This window comes from Tigriopus californicus, chromosome 5 (assembly GCF_007210705.1).
Source record: "Tigriopus californicus strain San Diego chromosome 5, Tcal_SD_v2.1, whole genome shotgun sequence".
Lineage (NCBI taxonomy): Eukaryota > Metazoa > Arthropoda > Copepoda > Harpacticoida > Harpacticidae > Tigriopus > Tigriopus californicus.
The window spans coordinates 1,295,164-1,318,056 of NC_081444.1; the positions used below are offsets into that span (position 1 = coordinate 1,295,164).

A 22,893-nucleotide genomic window follows, 5' to 3' on the forward strand; every position below is an offset into this window, starting at 1 on the left:
GACCAAGGGGCCGTCCCTCTTGGCAGGCTATTCGTGCCCAGCCCACAACAACAAACCTTTGAAGCGGGAAACCCTTGGCGTGACTTGTACCCACTGTGGGAACCCGAATGAGAGCCTGAGAAGCGCGCCCATTTTCAAGTTCCAACTCAAACAGTGGGATGCTTCTACAGCTGAGCTTGCGCAGAACCACTTGAACAGAGGAGGGAGAGCCATTTATATCCCTAATAAAGAACGCTATTTTTAGACTCGTTCAATAACAAATGCACAGTTTTTTACGGATCCATTTTGAACGTCATTGGGAATGCATTCCCTCCCAGTGCCAAGTTCCAACTCAAACAGTGGGATGCTTCTACAGCTGAGCTTGCGCAGAACCACTTGAACAGAGGAGGGAGAGCCATTTATATCCCTATAATAGAACGCTATTTTTAGACTCGTTCAATAACAAATGCACAGTTTTTTACGGATCCATTTTGAACGTCATTGGGAATGCATTCCCTCGCAGTGCCAAGGAAATATTTCATGTTATTGATAAAAAATCTGATTCACCAATGAATTCCAAGTTGGCCCGATCAGGTTAAGTCTTGAATATCTTGAATTTTGTTTTCCAACTTGCCCAAGTCTGAAGCAACTATTGTTCTGTTTGCAATCATCTTTTCTACAGTTTAGACTCAAACAGGAATATGCCTTTTTAAAGTCATGCCAAAGAAATTTGAGTGATGTTTTCATTGATAAACATACATTGCCAACCAAGTATAATTGAAGCTTAAACTGTCCCCTTTTTCCTTTTCAATGTTTTTTAAAACCATGAGTCTCTCCTATACTTACATAATACTTCCATTTGTTAATATACACAGTAATAACAACACAATTGTCGAAATTATCTCACTTTTACATACCATTTTCTTGATATTCCGCATTTACAAAAGTAATACGTATGCGCACCTCTGCTACTTTAGCTCTTATAAATCCCATACTTGCAATCATTTGAATACCAGCATGGCGAAATAGGTAACCCTAGAAAGAAGACAAGGAATTGCTAAATTGTTTTTTCTCCTCGTGTTTAAGTCGTTCATATCTGAAGTACTGGAGTAGGTACTCTTGGCAATACTTGTACAGAACAGCAGGTCCAAACGAGAATGACGCGCGCTCGTCCTTTTTTCCAAGGCTGGTAAGAGCACTACAAAACATTGAACGAGCACCTTATTCCATTGGCTCAAGACCAACGTCTACATTGCAATATGGAACCCCGGGTCGCAAAGTAGAATTGGTGCCAAAAGGAACAACAACCTCAAACCTCAGATTAAACGAGCATCAGTGAAGGTGTGCAAATCGGTGAATCTTGTGCAACCGCCAATTGTTGCGGACGAAAAGAGACTTTTCCAGTGATTTGACATGATTTCCACGTGTTCGGAACGGCTGAGGGCTTACAAGATGTTTCAATTGAACCCGTGGGCGCGAAAAGTGTTTTCTTTGTTGATGGTATCCCCCCCTTTGTTTTCAATGTTCTTCAGGGCTTTGTGTGAGTTGGTGAGACGGGATAGAAACTTTTTACCAATAATAATTCAATGAGGTACCCATAATGAACCATGGGTCCAACTTATTCCCAAGACACGTTGTCTCCGTTGTATTTGAACTAGCTGAAAAGGAACCCCATTTCGTCGTGTCCTTTACACTCCGCCTAAAAGGGCCATTTTTGTCTGCACTATTCTGCATCTACATTGAAAGGACATTCTCGCTGAGTCTCAAGTTCTACAGTCATAAAAAGAAGAGCATCAAACCCAAAAGAGCAAGGAAGCGAAAGAAATTCGCTCTATTTCATTGTCTTTCACTTGAAAGAAACAATGCGAGACAAGCAAAAGAGGATTGGACATGCAAGTACTGTGAACATTCTGGTTCCCCCCAAGCTTGCAACCAAACTTTTTCCCTGCCATATTCTGTGACTGAAGCCAGAAAAGGAGCAACGATGGAGACGACTGGAATGTAGACAAACTACGAGTTTGTTGTACAGTACTAAACTACTATAGTATGTATATTTCCAAGTCAATGGGGATGGAGGAGGCAAGGAGGTAAAGGACGATGAAGAGGCTGAGGAGAGAGGGATCTGGGCAAATACTGCTGAGATGGCAAATGTGAGGAAAAGGGACCATCTTTCTTGCTAAAGGTCTTCAGGATGTGACTACATTCCTGCTGCTGCTCACAATATTTGTTGGTAAGGGGTTGGGTTGGGTTTTCTCACAATTTGCCTACTTCGAATTCGAAATGGATATTTGCTTGGTCTGGATTCCTCATTCCCAGCCTAGAACCCCCAAGACATTCAAATGTAAATTAGATTTATTCCCAAGTTATGCAGTGTATATACATACCTGTTGGTAGTGCGTACACAATCCGACGATTTCTTTTTAAATTTTGGAATGTTCACGCATCAAGGGTTACCTTGGAAAGTTCTTCAAACCTGGATCGCGTAAACACGAGGCCAATTGGGCACCCTGTTTATTTCATACTTAAGCTGATTAACGAAAGCTGGACAGAACAGAAAGTTTATAAACAAAACAGATTATCTTACACTACCGGTATCGTCGAGAAAGAAACTTTGGCAATTGGTTTGTACTTTCTTTTCCTTTTTACCTCAAGTAGGAACCAAATTGCGATTTGCTTCAGGCTTGGCTGACAGATGTCGTGCCAATGTTTCCCAAGTGGTTCCACTTCTCGAGTTGTTTGCCCTTCTGGGACTTGGGAACAATTCAACGTTCATATTATCTTGGCCGTGCCCTGTATTGTTTTTGTGAATTTTAATCTTATTGGGGAATGTAATACCAACAAGGAAATGAACTGTTACTCGAGAGATACACATCCATTCCCAGCGGTCCTTGCTCTGGTTGCCAGGAGGCTTTCCTTACTGGTTTTATAATCCATCTCAAAGCTGATTCGCCACTCCGAACCTGTAACTAACCTATAAGTTTTTGCAATGTTTCAAGCAAGATTTGGTATGTCAAAGAGAAAGGAGAGAAGAGCTGGGTAATTATCCAAAATTAGTTGGCTACCTCACTTAGAAAGGATAGACGAGGCCAACGAGCTTTCATCTCTCGTGGCTCCCAAGCTTTTTCGCTCAACTCGTCAACGGGCAATATATATTGGGTGCTTGATGGACACCACAAGATAAGGCCAAATTCTTTCAGATGAAGGAATCGCCATAATTAGGGTCACGAGTCGACTGAAGAGCGGGATGAGAGAGTGAGAAGGAGATAAAGGAAAGCATTCCATACTTGTTAGGTATTCTGAGCCAGCCCTCCTTATCTTGAGTGGAGGAGGCATCGAACCCTTCATTAGGACTTGTAATCCATGATGGCTTCTATCGGAAATCCGTATAAAGAACAAGCTTGTTGCATTGGACATTACTCATTAGTCCCGGGTAAAGACTTTCATTAGACTTGGGATGAGGTGAGGCCTTTGTGTTTCCGACAGAACGCCTCACCTACGAATACCACGACAAATTTGGAAATGCATAGAAAGTCCAAGATGTTCCAAAGGGTTGAAGTCGTATTGATTCGATTCCCATGTGACAATTTATAAGCTTTAATTGGCTCCATCTCGGACCATCCTCCTGGGCACAACCTAAGAACCTTGCGTCGAACAACTTTTTGCAAATGGGAAAGATAAATGGTTTAGAGGATGGGGCAAGATCATGTTATTATTTTTTATTCCGGACTTCCTTACCGCTGCTGGGATTGGAATCCAAGCAGTTCAAGACGAGAAATGCATTCATTTTACTTAACTTTTATTTGTATATATTATTTGATCGACCAACGAATTAGAGTTGGCTGATCTGGCTAACCCTTGAAAATAAGGTTATTAGGATTAGATCTGTGTTATTAGTGATAAAAGATACATTAGCCTAATTTGCAGTCTTGTTTGAGTTCTGAAGTAAATGGAAAGCGGGGCAAAATCAAGTTTAACTCTATGATTTTAGGCGTCACTATTGTCCTATGTGCGGTAGGAATATAAACAAACCACGATGGTTACATTTTCTGGTTAAGTGTTTGCTCAAATGCCAAAACATGTAGATATGTTTTTCTATGTCAAAGAAGCAAAAGGAACAACTTTTGTAAAATACACATGTTTAAAAGTAGCTCAGATAAGTGTGTTAAATCACTTAAAGCCCATTAAATTGCATCATTATCAAAAACGTAGTCAATAAGTATTAAACATACTCTTAGTTATGTATTGACGTAAAATTTCATAAACTTCTATTTAGCACATGCTTAGTTATTACAAGTGAAAGGTTGCGTTTTGTGCATTAAAAGATTGAAAAATGACCTAATTATGTTTCCAGTTATTCCCAAGGAATATGATTGTATTTTTCAATGGCACGTCAAGAAATAATATTTCAGTATTTTGTCTAAGGTTTTTTGAAAAGCAAAAAGTGGCAAAAAATATCGCTTAAAACTTACAAAACATGTAAAACTGTCTTTCAATTTACTTAAGTGCCAAAAGCTACACTATCCAATCATGTTCCTAAAATATTTGAACGATACCTGTGACAGTTTAATTTTCCAAATTGTCATTTTTTGCAAGAATTAATTTCTACGCACTAGCAATGTTTTTATTCAACGTTAGTAGAATTTTGTCAAAATTCAAGATTAAGCTTGATTAAACTTGCGATTGACAAGTATGGCATCACAATTGTGAAATATTGACATTAAGTAAGTTTTAAGTTATAATGCAAACTATTTTCGGGGTTTTCTATCTGTTTCAAAAAGGTGAAAAATTTCCATTTAAATTTTAGGCATAGAAAAAGCTTGTTATATTTCTTGGCAATTGCTTAAAGATATAACCGGAGCAATTTGTAGTCAAATTTGATGAAAATGCAATTTTTGAAAACGAGATATCTTATCGTTTGCTCCATGGATTTGAATAAAATTCTAGTTGGAAACGCAACTAAGGTTACTCCCAAAATCTAGTGATTACGTTTTCAAAAATATTATCTCTTTGTAGGTTTTAAGTGGCTTAATATTTTAATCTGAGCTAGAATCCAAGATGATTTTTTACAAAAGTTGTTCCTTTTGTTTGAATAACAAGGAAATCGTTCTTAGAAGTCTTGGCATTTGCAAAAAACTTTCTCAGTATTGAGAGTAACACCGTGAAACGTAATGACCAACGTACTACATCGTGATCTAATAAAAATTTGCAATTATCGAATCAGATGTGCCATTCCAAATTCCAGCAAACCTCACGTCTGTTAGATTCAATCATTGTGTGACTATCATAGCTCAATATCACAATTAGTGTTTGGACGAGTCGGATTAGTTTCATAACATTTCAACTTTTTGCCGCATTCACCGAGTCCGAACTTAAATCCGGCAAAAGATTCGAATCCGGTGGTGGACTCGAGTCCCTTGTTGCACTCAAGCCCGCCCAAAAACCTATTATGATTTTTCAAAACTAAATTAGGCTAATGCAGTTACCTTTCAAGGGTTCGCATCTAACATGGCCAATTCATGACAAATTTTGGCCCGCTTTCTGAAGCAATTCAATCAAAATAAAAGAAAAAGTGCTAGGGTTAAGTCCTTCCCTAAAGACTCGAGTTCGGGCATTTTCTCCAATTACAAGTAAAAACCTTGAGTGACTTCGGAATCGAGTGTGAGTAAATATATGATTACTTTAGATATAAACAAGATCTAGACAGGGCACCTTGTCTATCCCTTGATTGATATACCATTTTACCAAAAGAGAGAGTTCGAATGGATATTAGCTTAGCGCAACGTTGTCGGTCAATCATCAGTGATGTTAGCAAACTTTTTGAATCCATATAAAGTCCAAAGTCTCGTTTCACAATCACTTTGACAATCATGCGAGACTAAAAGTGTCCTTGTACGCATTTTTCCCAAGGAGCTCATTAATCTTTCATGACGCAAAATATAATTCCTTGGAAACGATTGAGGAACATCCTACAAGACATGTGACTCATTTTGAGCAACCCGAAAAACTCGCCTGTGTGTGTAGGGGTGCCTCAGTTAAGATGATTGCAAGATCTGGCTGTCTTCGAATACCAGGGTTGCACACACGAAACGTCTCGTGCCAAGCTCCCCAACAATCGCAATCTTCCCAAGGTTCTTTCCCTCTCAACCAAGACATCCTCTTCCAATCCGCCCTCCAAGTCTCGATCTCCCTGTAATCCCAATGTAGTACTACATGCCACGGCCGTTACAAGTCGGTGGTTCCCTGGTCCTTGTTCCTTGTTCCACCTTTGGGGCTAGCCCTTTCTATCTCATTCTTGGCGTCTATTGTCTTCTTTCATGGTGCAAAAAGAGCTGTTTTTGTCAGCTTGGTCTTTACTCGAAATTGGCTGAGATTCGAGTGCCCATCTAAGCTCACCCGTTTCCATTTCCCTTGGAACTTCATGTGGAAGCAGTATTGGAAATGCGTGTGCTTCCCCACCAGAATGTCTGTTGGATATCCTGGATGGAGGTACTAGGATTGAAAGAGTCCCCCATTTGATTGGTTCCGTTGGGAACCGTCTAAGGGCCCCCTGGCATCGACTCAGAAACCTTGAAGCTCAGTTACGTTGCACCTCTCTCTCAAACGAACACACGTGTGCACACATGTTCAAAGGAAACAAATTAAAGATAGGATAGGAAGCAAGCCCATCTCTCTTTCTTTTGGCCCCTCACCCATTTCGCCAACCACATAAATCTGACAAGACTTTCGCCCAGACAGCCCGGAAGATGGATCCGAAATGATGTCAAAGTGAAATATCGAGTATGAGAACATGACAAATTGAGCAATCTGCGGAGTAAATGGCTAGATATTCCATGTACAGTGGTGAGCAGATTGGCTCTCTTGAGCCTCGTCCATTGGCTGCCTTGGGGCATTCGCAATTGCGGGGTGCGCCTCGGCAGAAAATCCGAGCCAAAGTCCAGGTTCCAGTCCACGGAACAGACCATAATGGAGCGCTGAAACATAGCAGATACACCACATCAAATGGTAAGAGGATGGATGGATGAGTAGTCCGATACTACTTAGGAGGACGCCGAGGGTTCGAAAAAAGCAGTAATAGGGAAAGAAATCAATTTCGCAATTGAGCAAAACTTTTTCGTCCTCAGACGAGCGATTTCATTCAACTTTTTAGGGACCGGCTATTGAGAGCGTGCCGTTTTTGAGGGCTTTAACGATGATAGTTGGATATTGACTTTTGATGTGAATGGGGGATTGCTTTTAGCGTACGTAAATTTGTTTTCTGCTTCTTCCAGGAATTGAAAAGGAATCATTTTTGGACGGTCGGGGAGGCATTCAACTGACGCCTTCGTGGGAGGAGAGAAATGTCCCCGAGGATCAGCTCAACTTTAGAAATTTCTCTCAGTCCATGGACCGCTTAGATTTGGAGATGAACCCACCCATTGATAGGTAGGTTTAAACATGCAAGTATTGTGTCCATCCGTTCAAGTAATTGCGATTGGTTGGACAATATAGAATATCGGGTTTTGAAACTAAAAATAAATCAATGTTAGGGAATGTATTTGCAGAAAATGTGATTTGTGGAATGATAACATCCGCTGAGTCTAGACTTTTTCGTTTATGATGGTGAGCAAAGCCCCAAACTTCAGCTGTTAAAAAAACCGGAAAAATAGTATTTTAGGATTTACTGAATCCTGGTATCGTGATTGATAGAAAACACGAGATTGAATTGATCATATTACTGTTGCTAATGCTGTTCATACCTACTATATAGCAGCTTAGCGGTGAAAAAATCCACTTCCGTATGTTCTTGGTCCAATATTTGACCTCATTTTGTAACTCGGAAGGTTTAAATTTGAGCCCTCAAAACTTTATTCAATCATAACAAGAGTCTCAATTGACTCGAAAGCTAATGAAGAATATGATTAGATTTCAAGCAATAATATAGAAAAAAAGCAAAATTATTTATGGGCTAGTAACTGCCTTTTGAGAAAGTCCTTAGCGGAATATACAAAAGAAAATCACTCAACCTTTGAAAACGATTGGCATTCTCAATGTGAATATTTCATGTCATACCCAACCTCAGACTATTGATCTATATGTTTACGCCCTGTTTACGTAGGTTTCAATATATAACCAAGATACAACTATACATAGATTACAAAGGTTGTACATTTAGATGAGTTAGTTTGACATTGGCATTACGAGCTAACCATATCTGCAAAACATCACTTTTATTTCTCATTTTTATTTCTTAAGACAAAACCAATCGCACTAAAAGGGAACCATTAAGTCAAGGGCTAGTTATATCAGCGAATTATTCTTTGTCTCTGACTCAAATGTCATATCAAATTGAAAATAGACAAGACTTAAAAGTCAATCATTAAGAATGATTGGCGATCAAATTCTCATCAAAAGCACTCAACAAGTCCAAAGAAAAGAAAAAAAATGGTCTTCAGTTGTTCTGATGAATAATCATATAATCGATATTATCACGATGATCTCAAATTATTGTTTGTTAAGGCACAAATCGAGAGGTTCACTGAGGATAAGGAAACAGCTACTTTCACATCTTCGCTTTTCTCCTTCCTCTCGTCATTACTACAAACCGAGGGTTCAGTACTAAATTGAATTAATTTAGAAAGGTTCCAGTCCTTCACTACTTTTTTCAGCCTAAGCACTTATGGCCTGGAAGAGTGGGTTGAACTCATGCTTCCATTTTGTTCAGAGTCACGTGTATGAAAATTACCTTCTACACAGAGAGAGGATGCTTCAACCCATTTCCTATAAACACCCCTTTTCTTCACATGGAGCGTGTCATTTTCAGGTATGCAAGTAAAATGACTTATGTTATAAACTATTGAACATCTGGTTCAGATCTGGCCAAATATGTGCTTGTCAGCACAAAGATGGAGTTACGCAAGTCAAGTGATTTGTAAGTCAATCACGGAATCAAATCCATAAGCTCCATCATAAATACGACATTTGGCTCCCCTAGGGGGGGGTTGACAATAGTAGATTCTGAGAACTTACACAAATGACACAAAACTGTGATTGAGAGTGCCGTTGGGCCTGAATAGTTTTCCAAACAATCTTTATTGAGTTACCTACTATCGTGGAGATTACTGGGGAAAAACCCAATTTTCTCTACCTATACTCCTACGTATTTGCGTTTAATGGGAACGATAGTACTCCAAGAACAGCCTTTTGTTTCATTGAACCTTTCTGGGTTGACAACAAACCCGAATGCTTGAACAAGCACGACCATTAACAGAATGTGATTGTTCAAACTTCTAGAAACATATCATTTTCAGTGCACCAATGCAAATATGTGTTGGATCGATGAATATGTATCTGAAACAAGTGTCTCTCGTCGTTTTCAGTTCTCAAGTTGGCCTTGCCTTCGACCCGTTGCTCCTCTCGTACAGGAAATCAGGTTGATGAGCGATTTGTACGGATTGACAAGTTGAGAAGATTTCGGAGAGTCATCCATCTTCTGATTGGTGGTTTCAATATGATTGTTTTTTGATGGAGATCAAACCTTTAAACTGGCTTGAACGCCAATGGAACGGTCTCTCCTTCCACTCCAGGAGTCCCTGTACTCTTTTTCTTTCGCTTCACAATCTCAATTCCATTAACCTCAAAGGGAAAAAATGATTACGTCTTTCTTCCATCTCTAGGGTATAATTTTCACCATTTTGTTCGAAACGCTCAGAAAAAGTGCTCAAAGAATGTCCTATGGAGGCTAGTTACCCCATAACTGTCGACACATTATCTCGGCTAGCCTCTGATTTACGCGTGGCTTTTCACATGACCCGCAGTTCATTCACGGCAGTGTTCGTACCACAAGTGTACGTACGTACAGTGTACAGTGCGAGGTATACGCTCTGTTTAATGTATACTCGAGTATCACGCTCCTTGGCCAACGGCCTGATGAGATATTTATGGGGACCCATTGGCGTAGTACGCGGCTGGAATTCATTCGTCCGCTGATTGAAGCACTTTGGCCAACAACATGCTCAATCCGATAGAGTCTTGAGCACTTCAAGTGCTTGGCAAAGATTGGCGGATCGCTTTTAACCTGGGAGGAAGACAAATAGAGAAATGCTAGCTTGGGACTGGTCCTTGGCAAAGGGATGGAATAGCAATCAAGGCGGTTGAAAGAAGTGCGCCACGAGTGTGCCAACTTTGTAATTACAAACCCAATCCAGGCCCGATTCCCTAACAACCTTAACTTCCATTTGTACTTGCTCTGCAATGAATGTCAATGGCTGTCGAGAGATCTTTTACGCGCAGACGCCTTTATCTTGCCTCATCGTGATACCCCGAATTGGTCTCCCCGATTCGCGATAACCCTCAGGTTTGCGTAGAATAATCCGTTGAACGTTGAAAAGATCCAACGGTGGATCGACCAAGTTCTTTTCATGCAAGGGGATGATTGTTGCTTCCCATGCTGGATGGCTTGCCCTCCAAGTTCTGACTTGCACGCTCGTTCGTCCATCCTGTCTAAAGCTCTAAAGTTCTACACCAAGAGAAGCGGAGTTTCCATAAACTTCAGGTTGCTGGATAAAGCAGGTATATACCCCCCAAACATAACACAAAGGAAAAAATCGTTCCGTTTTCCTGATTCAGTTTGTGACATCGTATTTGTTGTGAACTGTATAAACATGAATTCCTAATCTGATGGCAAATTGAAAAGAGGGTGAAATTTGCCCTAATTGTTTAAGATAACCCCTTGTTGTCTTCACCAGAAGTTGGAGTTCTATCCCAAACTTCCAAAATATTATATCTTGAGGGATACGATGCTTTCCGTTTTCGTTTTTTGACTTTTAATCGGGTATAATAATTGAAATACGTATTGCCATGACAGACAACCGTCATTGTTCAAACTTGCCAGACGCTCTTGGTCGCAACTCTCTCTCCATGCCTCTACCGTAATCTTGCCAGTCTGGTTGAAGATCTTGAACGGACAAGCAGTCTCATTCGTGCTCTCTGGCAGTGTACATCCTTGTTTTCAATGCATTTACCCTGGCGAAGAAGTGACGAGTGACATTCTGGCCCGGGGACAAGGTCTCACCGATGACGTTGAAACTGCTCTAAACTCGAATCGATAGTGCTCGAATGTCGACCCTAAAGTGGTTCTTGCCCAAAGGAGAGGTCTGGCAGGCGTTACATGATGATATTCATTGCACAACGGAGTATGTGTCTGAGAGCTCGTACGATGTATAGCGAGTGAATCGAACTCGACTCTCATCTCGTGTGATTCTGAATTCGTTGTCGTCTTGGTCGGTGGAAAATACTTGGCCAGTTCAGAACTCAAAGTTTTGGCCACCATCGTCATTATCGTTACTGTTGGTGTTGTTGTCTGTTTTTAAATCTTTTGGAAGGAAACCTACCTCGCCAACTGACATTGTGGACGAGTGCCGGCTGAATTTATGTCTCACAAGTGTTTTCGTGTTCGACGTGAAACTGGAAACACAACAAACGTGCCCTAACGTGCCCATAGTGTTTGCTACAATGCCTTAATCATGCAGTGATCTATGAGTGGTACTGAAGGTGAATTCCTGGTTTCAGTTTAAGGTTTGATAATGGTCGTGGTACTCGTATGGGACGGGCATAGGTCCCCAAAATCATGTTCAAAAGGAATCCGAGAGGATTTCCTTTCAAAGTAGCGCCGTCATTGGGCATGAAAAATCTCTTCATTTTCCTTCAGGGGGGTCCAAAACATTAGTTGTCGGCCTCTCTCGAATCGCTGTTTGTCGTTGGAGGTCATAAGGGCTGAAACGGTCATTTCCGAGGAATGTTTTAAAATCCTCTTGGCCAACATGAGCTCGTTTGATGCATATGTCAGCTCAAACAAAAAGGCAATCCTGAATGTGTGAAGACGAATTGGTGGAAGAAAAGAAGCCTTCCCTATTCCTCCAACTTGGCCCTCCCCTCATCCTGGCTTTAAGCTTGCATAATTTATGCAGTTGGATTGCAATTATTCACCCAAAAGGAAGTGCTCTTCACATTTTGCCTGTCATTTGAGCCTACTTTTCAGAGGCTCAACGCGACTCCAATTTCCTCAAATTCGACTTGAACGAGAAGAGAGAAAGAACAACAACAAAATCTGCCTTTCGCCTTTTTAGGCCAGCATTATTTGGAATGAATGCTAATGATTGCGTTTGCTTCCAGTGCCTCAGTGCATTGCTCGGAGTCACGACCTAAACCTCTTTTTTTCGCTCTGGCTCAGTTTTTTTTGATGAGCTTCGGCAATGCGAAGTCACGAACATCAAGTGTTGATCGTCTCCATTTACTTGTCTTAAAGTAGGACCTCAAGGTCCTCTCTTGATCATCCAAAACACAGAAACCATCTGGGGCAATGATATGGAATTACGATTTTGGGGCACGTCGCAAGTTCATTCACTTGAACGCCCAGTATTATTGTACGGAAGCTCTACGTAAAAGGAACTCTGATAATCTTTTGAACACTATAGTCGAGTTTAAAGCGAAACTTACGCAATAGCACAATTTGTTTTTGTGCATCTTAACAAATACAGTCGTGAAGTGAAAACCAACCCGATTCAAAAAGCACGTAAAATGACATTCCACCACAAACCACAAGTCGTCTCCAGTGTACTTTTGCTCGAATCAATGTTTGGACGAAGCTAAGATAAATGGATCTGATGCTAATCCGAGTTGACAATTTTGGACCTGATTCCAAATAAGGTCCAAGACGACTCTTTTGTCTTGGAGAAGTCGAGGGGCCGTTCGACGACTTTCGTCTTCTTTTATCATCTTATCTCTATTTTGATGAAAGGTGCACAGGGAATTCCTGCATATGTTTCAAAGTCCATTGCATGTACGCAGCAGTATATATGGAGAGAGCCCAAATTTAGACGTGCTTAACGAGAACCGGAATGTGGCAAGCCATCCCAGGAATGGCACAATATCTCTCCATTCTCGCATGATGCGTGGGAGGACAATCCCGGAACAGAGGGCCTCCAATAGAGATCGAGCAGAAAAAGCTGCGTGGTGCTAAAGATCCGTCCAAACATTGCATAATGGTGATTCTTAAAAAAAAGGGTCAAAATTGTGCGTACCATCCATGATGAGATCGGCGTTTACTGCATGAGTTGCGATTTGCTACTGATTAAAAGTACTTGACTCGTTGTGGGGATGAACTGACCCCCAACTGGCATATCGTTTGGAAAACACTGCAATCTCCATGAGGGTCAATCGTAAACGTCGCACGGGTTGGTGTGTTTTAAGTTCATATGATTCAAGGGAAGTTTGATCGACAGAAAAAAATGTCTTCGTTTTCGTTTTCTCCTAAATCTCTCTTGTTTCTTCCTCTTGATTGCCCGGATTCCGGTCGTTGAACGTGCAATCAAATTGAAGACCTACACTCTTTTCACAACATGGCAGTAACTGCATTTTTGGAAGAGGGAAGTGAGAAATCCATGAGCTATCGAACACTAATTTCGAAGCCAATGAAGTGCAAAGCAGTTTTTTTACACACCAGTTCGCTCGAGCGTCATGATGTTCAACGTTCATCAGGATGATGATCATGATCATCATCATCATCCTGACTTTCGTTCGAGTTGAAAACACCTGCACCTACAGTTCGTTCCATCAAGGAATGTCTTATATTCCCTTAAACTGAAACCTCATTTCTCTATTATGTGACAGTGCAGTGATAAGTGAACCATGAGTTTCTTCCATCGTCGCGATGCTCCCTTGGCTAGTATGGAGGACATCAGTGCTTACGCCACGCCCATGTCCACCCCTGGTCCTACCCCGGGAGGATCACCCAAGACTCGAGCTCGGTGGAGTTATCGATCCAGCTCTGGATCACTATATGAGCCTTTGCTCATTAATCCTGATCCAGAAGCTTGCCTGGAGTCTCCTCGAAAAGAAAACTTTGGTCCTCCTATGCTCTCCAGTACTCCTAGTCATCCTAAAAGACCGCTGCATGTGATCCCGGAAACTGGGGAAATCCCCAAGAGATTTGGATCGCCAGCTCGAGATCAATTGCTCTTGAGAAAAGCTGTGGTTACCAATGGGAAGCAACATATTCCACGGCATTACTCTCGGAGACATCAGCCGGCTCCACTCTTTCTGCAACAAAGAAGTCCCAATCCTTCGCCTAAAAGTTCGAGTAGATCCATTGAGGGAAAGAACGGAGACCTGTACCCGTTAGAAACAAGGGTTGTGGAACCCATTCAAGACTCGGAAAAAGTATGGATTTGGCCCACCAAGAAAGCTTGGAATCCGTCAGAATTCTCGCAAGAAGAAAGTGCCAGAATCCTTGATCCTGAAAAAGACGAGATTTTGGGGAAGAATGAAAAACAAGTTCAATTTGTCACTCCAAGAAGATTTAGCCCCCCTAAGTCGGAACGAGATTCCAGGTCCATTCTCTCTGACAAATGTGGTCATCGAATTTGCCCCACTGACGAACTTTATTTTTATGGAGGGGATGTTAGCAATCCTCCATCAGATAGGTAGCTCCACATTGCCTAAAAATGACTCTTTACGCGAACCTCGCTAGCGTGAAACTAACTGAATTGTTATAAATTTGCTCGTTCTCTGACCTATTTCAGGTGGAATTTGATTTATTTGACCTTGGTTCTTCATGGAGTTGGAACATTGATGCCATGGAACATGTTCATCACTGCCAAAGAGGTAAAAAACCAATACGCTAGCACTTACTAAGTACATGAATGATCATTGCCCAGCAACAATTGATAATAAAGAAAAGTCTCTGCCACTCAAATATTGTACAACGTAAAGGCCAATTTATTTTCACATTCGCCTTTTTTCAGTCCTCGAGATTATTGTGAAAAGGTCAATAACAATTAACAATCTCATTTTAATTGGATGAACTTTGAGCAATGATAAAGCTAACTTTTGATACCACTTGAAATTCTCTTTTCCATTTGAAATTGAATCATGTAGAGAGGAGACTGGTCCAGCACGGTAACACAGGTGAGAGTTCACAAATAGGATGGCAACTCGACAGCTGACCGACGACATCTCGCATAACTTTTCCAAGCATTCTGTCCTGCCTTTGAACGAAATCATTCAAAACAAAGGCAAATTTGAAACATCTCAGATTGACCAGATGTTTGTTGAAGATTGGTTTGGTCGTTCGATTAGCTATTGATGTTGCTTGTTCACCTTCAACCCGTTATACAAAGCTTAAATTGGTTGCATGATTGTAAGCTACGATTCCTTTCAGATCCAAAACTATGCTGAACCCTTTGCATGGATTCTTCTTCCCCACCTACCCCCTTTTAAATGTTCGACCTTTTTCATGACCAGTCCAATTAATTTTGGCTCGCATTTTCAGTACTTTGTGGACTACAAACTGGGAAAGGATTACACAGGAGCCGACATCTTGTACGCCACATACTTTCTCCAGTACATTGGTTTTGCCGCACAAGTACCCAATGTCATTTTCAACTGGATCAATGTGTTCTTGAATGCATCGTGAGTACATTGCATACATTCCTCATCTCTGCTTTCTCATTCCAAGGCAAAACTGATTGCGTATGCCTAATCTTGTATGAATGAATGGAACTTGATAATGTTCCAAGAAATGTAATCCATTTCCATAGATTTTTTTGGCCTCGAGCGCTTTTAATTTTAAGCTAATTAGAAGAAGAAATGTTGAAGCTCTTTTCATTCTAGAAAATGCTTTTCAAGACCTTACCCCCCTGGCCATTGAAACCGGCAAACATTTGATTAATTGTTCAACGTTGAAAGAAGCCTTTCTTGTTTGTAGGGGGACCTTGACCAGCCGAATCGTGTGGACTCTCCTCGTGGAGGTGATCATCTTTGTCATCACAATCAGTTTGGCCATGATTGATTCAAGCAAATGGCCTGGTATCTTTTTCTACATCACGCTCTTCAGTGTCATCATTCTAAACAGTAACTAAGAAGCCTTAAAAGATTCATTTGCTTCCTGGGCAACCACGTCATTGATGTGTCGTATCCTTTTCAGTGGTCAATGGCATCTACCAAAATACCATTTACGGGCTTGCCGCCAAACTGCCGTTTAAATACACCGGTGCTGTTGTTCTTGGCTCTGTAAGTTATTGGTTTGATTTGATATAATACTGGAAGAGAAAGGCCATGTTTTCCCATGTTAGGATCCATAGAACCTTAGCGGGACTATCGTCGCTCTAGTCAATATCATCTCTATCGCCATGGCTCCCAATCCTCGGACTGCCGCCATCTACTACTTCATCACCGCTTTATTCATCCTCTTGGCATGCTTCGACACCTACTTTGCCCTACCTCTTAATGTAAGCCGCTAACGAGGCCCTTTGGGCGTGGGGGTGATTGGACCCAGTTCTCGTTAATGAGACACACCATCCTCAATGGGAACGAGTGGGTTGAGTTTCAATCGATGTGTGTTTTTTTTTCTAGCGATTCTTCCGTTATCACGATCATATGTACAATCAGGCCTTGCAAGAGAAAAGGAACCGTAGTGTCATCCACGCCATCCCCTATTGGAACGTGTTTAAGAAATGTTTCCCACAGTGTTTCAACGTGTTCTTCACCTTCTTTGTCACCCTCACCATCTTCCCCGCCATCTTTGCCGGTAAGCATTGATTCACTCAATGACGTCTTTCTTGCTTAACAGTTCCACAGCAGACAGCACGTCACAAGCACAATTTGTAGATGAGAAATTAATCAAGGCGGGCCTGAATTCTTCGTAAATCGGTCGTGTCCAATGGTTGATGATTATTCAATTTTTGTTGCAGATATTGCTCAAGTGGATGAGAGCTTCTTTATTCCGAAGCGCTACTTTTCAGCGTTAACCTGCTTCCTGACCTTCAATCTCAGTGCTGTCTTCGGCAATCTTATTCCGTCAATATTCAAATGGGTGAGTTGATTTGTATTCGAATCCAATGTTCAATGGAAATAGAATATGACCAAGTCACCCCAAAAAATGTTTTCATGCCCTACTGTTTGTTGAGTGATGTACAAACAGGGTAACCCAGATTTAGGGTCCCATTTTAAACATAAAGAAAATGTCCTAACACAATGAGGGCATATTTTCTGTTACAAATACGCTACGAAGAAAGCTTATTTACTGAGGAAATCTCCTGTCGAAGATTGTCGTTCATTGCTTTATTCGTTAAAAAAACTCACACTCTCTCGCGCCTTCAAATTACGCACGGCCTACTTAAGAAAACCATCCTTGTTCGACAAGCTCATTTGAAGGCCCGATTTGTATTTTATGTAGTTACGAAGGCAAATATTTTGCCTTTTTAAGTTTGTAAAAGATTATCATCTTCGAACCATTCAGTCAAAAATGTGATCGAAATATGGAGGACAATATTTGAGGAGTACTCTGTAGTTTTTAGTAACCAGGGATAAAATGACCACTTAGAAGCGTAATCAAGAAGAATCACAAAGGCTCTTTGTCAGTGATCTTCCGGGCAGCAACTGGTTGGAAACATTTGAGCCAATTAGTCCACGATTGTCTTTGACAAATAAAGGTTTTGTTGAAGATACTATCTATTTTCTAGAGAACACCCACTCTCTTCTTTCGAAGAAATGCACCCCGTCATTTGGAAAGTCTATTGTGGGAAAAACTTTACCTATACATCACGCATTTTTGAATTCAAATATGATTATCACGAAGAGAAGCTCAAATAATCATTCATTTGTCAAGTATTAAATTTTGGAAATGCTAAGCACTTCCTCGTTTCTTTTTCCGATAAAAGAAAGAAGATACTGCTTGATGTATTTCATTGAAAAACAGCTCCCTGCTAATTAGCATACGGAAAATGAATGAAAAAGGAAAAAAATGTGGAGATTTAGATGGATCCATTTCATTGAAAAACAGCTCGCTGGTAATTAGCATACGGAAAATGAATGAAAAAGGAAAAAAATGTGGAGATTTAGATGGATCCATAACCAGTATTTCACTTTCTGCACTGACGTGCTGCTTCGTTAATTAATAAAAGAAAGAAGATACTGCTTGATGTATTTCATTGAAAAACAGCTCGCTGGTAATTAGCATACGGAAAATGAATGAAAAAGGAAAAAAATGTGGAGATTTAGATGGATCCATGACCAGTATTTCACTCTCTGCACTGACGTGCTGCTTCGTTAATTACTAAAAATTCCCGTAGCGTTAACATTCCAATGTTTACAAATAGATTTCTAGACGCTGGATGTCGGACGACCGACCACTCGGTTGTCTAAACAGTACAATAACCCGGTTTGTAATCAATTCCCAGGAGACCATCGATTGTACTGTTTTACCAGCCGAGTGGTCGGTCGTCCGACATCCAGTGTCTAGAAATCTATGGTTTACAACAAAATGCCTAAAAGCTCTTCAACTCTTTTTCCAGCCTTCGCCTCGTTGGCTATTTGCGCCCATTTTGTTGCGATTTTTCTTCATTCCATTCTTCTTGCTCTGCAACTTCCGACCCATCGGAGTGGAACGACTCTGGCCCGTTCTGATCCATTGGGATTGGGCTTACTGGATCGGTGGTGCACTCATGGGTCTCACCAATGGGTACTTCTCTTCTATGGCCATGATGCTTTGCCCAAGGTAGACATAACATTCATTCAAGGAGTCCGTCGTACCGAAAGGTGTCTCACTTTCAATGCTTGGGTACTTCTTTTAGATCTGTGGAGCCTGAGTACGCTTCAACCGCCGGGATGTTTGGCGCAGCTTCAATCGTCACGGGAATCTTCTCTGGCATTGGATTCTCCTACTTGATGCCAGTCTTGGTTTCGCATCCGGATTTCAACTTTGAAGAGCCTTCTTGGTGGCCTCATTTTGTGGGTTGATTCCCCCACGGACTCGCATTTATCGATGATAAGCGAATCCAAATGGAAAGCACTGCCCACGTGATGTGACATATCATAAACACAGCCAAAGTCGCTGAAGGCACGGTTTTGCAGCTCTCGTGACCGGATTGAACATATCCTTTACTTTAAATATTAAACCCCGAACAAATCAAACGCCGGAACTGAACCCCAGTCTTCCCGAAATTGGCTTTACCACAAGTCGGATTCATTTGTATTTTTCTACAACTTCCCTCTGACGTAAGCAAGATATCTTCATTAACTTATTCCCTGGAAAATCGATCTCTCCGAAGCGCTGTTCTAGTCAGAAAAGAAAATCACTCCACTCTCTTGCGTTGATCAATGAATGATGACAAAATCGGCCTCAAAATTCGGATGGCAAGTTTTGTTCGAACTTTATGCAAAAGTGAATGACAATAAAACGTTGTAGTAAAATATATGCCTTATCCCATTTCTGGCCCCTAGGGCAATCAATGAGGCTCGACTTTTGGCTTAAACTCAGTGTTGCTCCTTTAAATTGATTAAAGAATAACACTGATGTTATGGACCTTGGCTTGTTCAATTGTCATAAAACAAAAGTGTTCTATTTTGAACTGGTTCAATACGCTCGTACAAGAGCCGAAAGTACGCTCTTTTTAAGAAATTAAGAAATGATTTACCGATATTAAGGAACAAAAGTAGGCTTAATCTGTGGGATCGTCTTGTATTCATCCTGTCGTTATGGAAATGATTGTTCGAAAAAAGGTTTTTAAGCCGGGAAAAAGACGCCTGCAATCACTTGGATTATTGTTCTTAAAAGTAATTATACACACCACGCAATAAGCCGATGGTTGCCAGCACTGACTCCCTTGAGAGTGCAGACTCATGATTCGTTTCATATAAATGACGGGAAATATGACTTTTTGATACAATATATATATTAGCTTTAAAGACAAAGTAAGTGACTTGAGCTATAATTGCCGAATTTGATCCAACCAAAAAACAAAATAGTTTTTGTGAACAAAAGCGCCCTCATCAATAACGTTGGGCTCCAAAAGAGAATCAACTATGTACCGTAACATCCAAATCAATTTGAAAAGGGTCGTATAGTCAAATATTGCAAGAAAGAAATTTCAATTTGCCATAAAATGCATTTGAGTGCCTAGCAGCTTGTGATAGGAAAAAGGCAACGAAGAGACAAAAAGGCGCTAAAAACGACCTATATGCCAGCGTCACAACTTTCGAGATCTATTCATAACAAAATACATCAACGGGAATTTCAAGTTGTCCCGTGGCGAAAACTCATCCCAAACAATGACAAGTTCATTAGTTGCCTATCGGAGTTATTCTCTGTACAGAAATACGAAATACCAGTCTCAAGGAATTGAGAATCTTATTTTCCAAGGCGAGAAACCGTTCTTTGAAATTTTCTGGTTTGGCACCTACCTCCTTCAAAACGTACATAAAAAACCATTTTCCCACAATAATGTCAAAACATAAGTAAATCGTCCGTTTTTTCTGTGATTCCTGCTAATCACGGTGGTTACATTTTCTAGTTAAGTGTTTGCTCAAATGCCAAGACATCTAGATATGTTTTTCTTTGTCAAAGAAGCAAAAGGAACAACTTTTGTGAAATACACATATTTAAAAGTAGCTCAGATAAGTGTGTTAAATCACTTAGTGCCCATTAAAATGTATCATTGTCAAAAACGTAGTCAATAAGTATTAAACATACTTTTAGTTATGTATTGACGTAAAATTTCATAAACTTTTATTTAGCACATGCTTAGTTACAACGACTGAAATATTGCGTTTTGTGCATTAAAAGATCGCAAAATGACCTAATTATGTTTCCAGTTATTCCCAAGGAATATGATTGTATTTTTCAATGACACGACGAGAAATAATATTTCTCATCTTCTTTAAGATTTCTTTAAAACCAAAAAGTATAAAAAATGTCGCTTAAAACTTACAAAACATGTAAAATTGCCTTTCATTTTACTTAAGTGCCAAAAGCTGCACTATCCTATCATGTTCCTAAAACATTTGAACGATACCTGTGACAGGAAAAATATGTTAAAACTGGTTTTTCTAATTTTAACTTTTTTCGTAGTCTAATGATGTGTTTGATAAGAATTGTAAACTTACAAAGTCTACAAGTATTGGCCAGTGAATGAGGGTTGGGTGATTAAATTAATCTTTTAGGATATTTGTGACAGACCCTGACTTTTTCCATCAGGCGATTTTTTAGATGGGAGGCAGTGTGGGTGAAACAAAATTTCTGTCCTTCGTCTTATAATGATGTTGATCTGCCTAATCCAGGCAAGTAGTGCACCATTTTTCTCCTCCCCTAGTTTGCTCCCCGGGGCTAGCCATGCGCAACCTTCTTCGTAATATTTCATTGTAACATAAGTTATTGCTTTAACAGGCTAAATGAGTGAGCCACCCTACTGTCATTCCCGACAACATTATGCGCTTTAACAGAGCGGGGCTACCCGTAATTGGGACACCCAACATGAGATGGCAGTCCAAAACATACAAGCACCTAATAATTACCTTCAGTCTGCTCCTACTCTCTCCAACCATACTCGCCCCCATTACCCAAAGCTCATCTTAGTAACAGACCAAAAGGTCATCACTAAGTAAAATAATCCGTCCTTCTTCCTTGTTCTTACATTATATTCAATACTGGAGGCAACTTTTCGTACATTTTTTTTTAAATCTTTTGGGTGTCAACCACTTCTGGTTCAAGCATTACTCAATTGATGTTACTCCCACCTTGCACTAATTATTGAAGACCCCACATTGGATGAAAAATGTGTCAAATGAACATGTACGATCAGCCAAGTGTAGCTAATTTTAGCTTCAAACCGAGGGATCAAACTAGCCTAAACACACTATTTAGTGGGTATAAAACAGGGCTCATTTTGCCTAATACATGGTTGGCCTTGTCAGTGACTGTTGTATCCTAGTCATCCGTCGTTATTTCATTTATGCTTACTCTTCCACATCCCTCATTACTCACCATAGTTCAATTCCATTCACCTATATATACCTCCATCTCTCGGCAATAAATATCAGTCATCCACCGGCTCATGACGACATAACAGTGACAAAGCTTTTAGTACTCGTATTATCAAAAGGCAATACGTTCTCCCACGTTCAAACATAAGTGCTTTTACGTAAAAGTGCTTAAAATGGAACAAAAACAAATGAGGTCAGCGAAGTCTTTCAAAACTCAATCAAATTAGATTAGTTCAATGGCAAGTAAGTCGAACTATTTCACATAAATGGATTTCATTTTGTCCAAATGAATCATACATGCCCTACATAGGGTAAATGTCTAATGTTGCTCGGCTACTGTACATAATACTGTATATAAGTGTCATTCTAGAATTATTTCGTCTTTTAGTTTAATTGTGATTTTTACGATTGTAAAGAGAACATCAAGTGAAAGTTCCAATTAGTGACATTCCTTCGAAATGACTCCAAGTTTTGGCAACTGTCACAATTCTTGCAAGAATTTGTTTCAGCTGGCACCTGATGCCAAGCTTACTAAAGAGATCTTCTTGTTAAGGTTTTCAAACAACGAGACTTTGATTAAATGGTGATGTAGTTGGCTGATTTATTCTCCAAATATGAAACCATCATGAATGGAACAACAGTAATCTTAGAGTCAAAAGCGAATCTAGAAACTTGGAAAAACGAATGGCGACAATGGTCGATGCGTACACGGAAAGGGGCCAAAGGATTCTGGCTGATCTTGAAGCTTGTGCTCATCATCAATCCCTGGCCTTCTGTTTCTGGCCTTGATAGTTACGAGACGAAGGTACTGGTTGTTAATCAAATCGATTCTTGGCTGATAAGGAGTGTGACGAAGAGGGCAAAGAAGCGGGCGAAGCAAAGGGAAAACGAGGACACATTGGCGGTCTAGGTGAGGAGCTCTCCCCGTTTCCGCACTTGCAAGAGTCTTCGGACTTCGTCTTCGTCGACTAAACCGTCCATATGACGACCGTCCAAATAATTTCGGATCAAGGCTTCCACGAGTTGGGAGTCGATGCTTCCCTGGGCTCCATTAAACTGGAATAAGAGAAAAACATGGAATGAGGCAGATTTTCGTAATGATCATTAACTGTTATTTTT

General features: G+C 40.5%; 2 protein-coding genes across 7 annotated transcripts in view; one reads left to right on the forward strand and one right to left on the reverse strand.

Moving 5' to 3' along the window:
• Window positions 1-19,206, forward strand: part of LOC131880792 (equilibrative nucleoside transporter 1-like) — a 27,571-nt gene extending 8,365 nt beyond the window's left edge. The window contains exons 1-12 of one of the 6 annotated variants that reach the window (XM_059227497.1): window positions 10,822-11,508; window positions 13,627-14,438; window positions 14,538-14,619; window positions 14,893-14,922; window positions 15,287-15,426; window positions 15,722-15,867; window positions 15,941-16,026; window positions 16,098-16,244; window positions 16,369-16,543; window positions 16,707-16,828; window positions 18,309-18,511; window positions 18,588-19,206. In XM_059227497.1, coding sequence (XP_059083480.1) covers window positions 13,645-14,438; window positions 14,538-14,619; window positions 14,893-14,922; window positions 15,287-15,426; window positions 15,722-15,867; window positions 15,941-16,026; window positions 16,098-16,244; window positions 16,369-16,543; window positions 16,707-16,828; window positions 18,309-18,511; window positions 18,588-18,753 — 2,091 coding nt within the window. In that variant the 5' untranslated portion in view covers window positions 10,822-11,508; window positions 13,627-13,644 and the 3' untranslated portion in view covers window positions 18,754-19,206. Of the gene's footprint in view, window positions 1-7,247; window positions 7,402-10,821; window positions 11,509-11,969; window positions 14,439-14,537; window positions 14,620-14,892; window positions 14,923-15,286; window positions 15,427-15,721; window positions 15,868-15,940; window positions 16,027-16,097; window positions 16,245-16,368; window positions 16,544-16,706; window positions 16,829-18,308; window positions 18,512-18,587 lie in introns of those variants that run through there. The other 5 variants (XM_059227496.1, XM_059227492.1, XM_059227495.1 and 2 more) reach the window with 5 other exon arrangements.
• Window positions 19,207-22,680: 3,474 nt separating this feature from the next.
• LOC131880684 (uncharacterized) overlaps window positions 22,681-22,893 on the reverse strand; it is a 3,564-nt gene continuing 3,351 nt past the window's right edge. Inside the window, exon 3 of the mRNA XM_059227367.1 lies at window positions 22,681-22,830. Coding sequence (XP_059083350.1) covers window positions 22,681-22,830 — 150 coding nt within the window. The remainder of the gene's footprint in view (window positions 22,831-22,893) is intronic.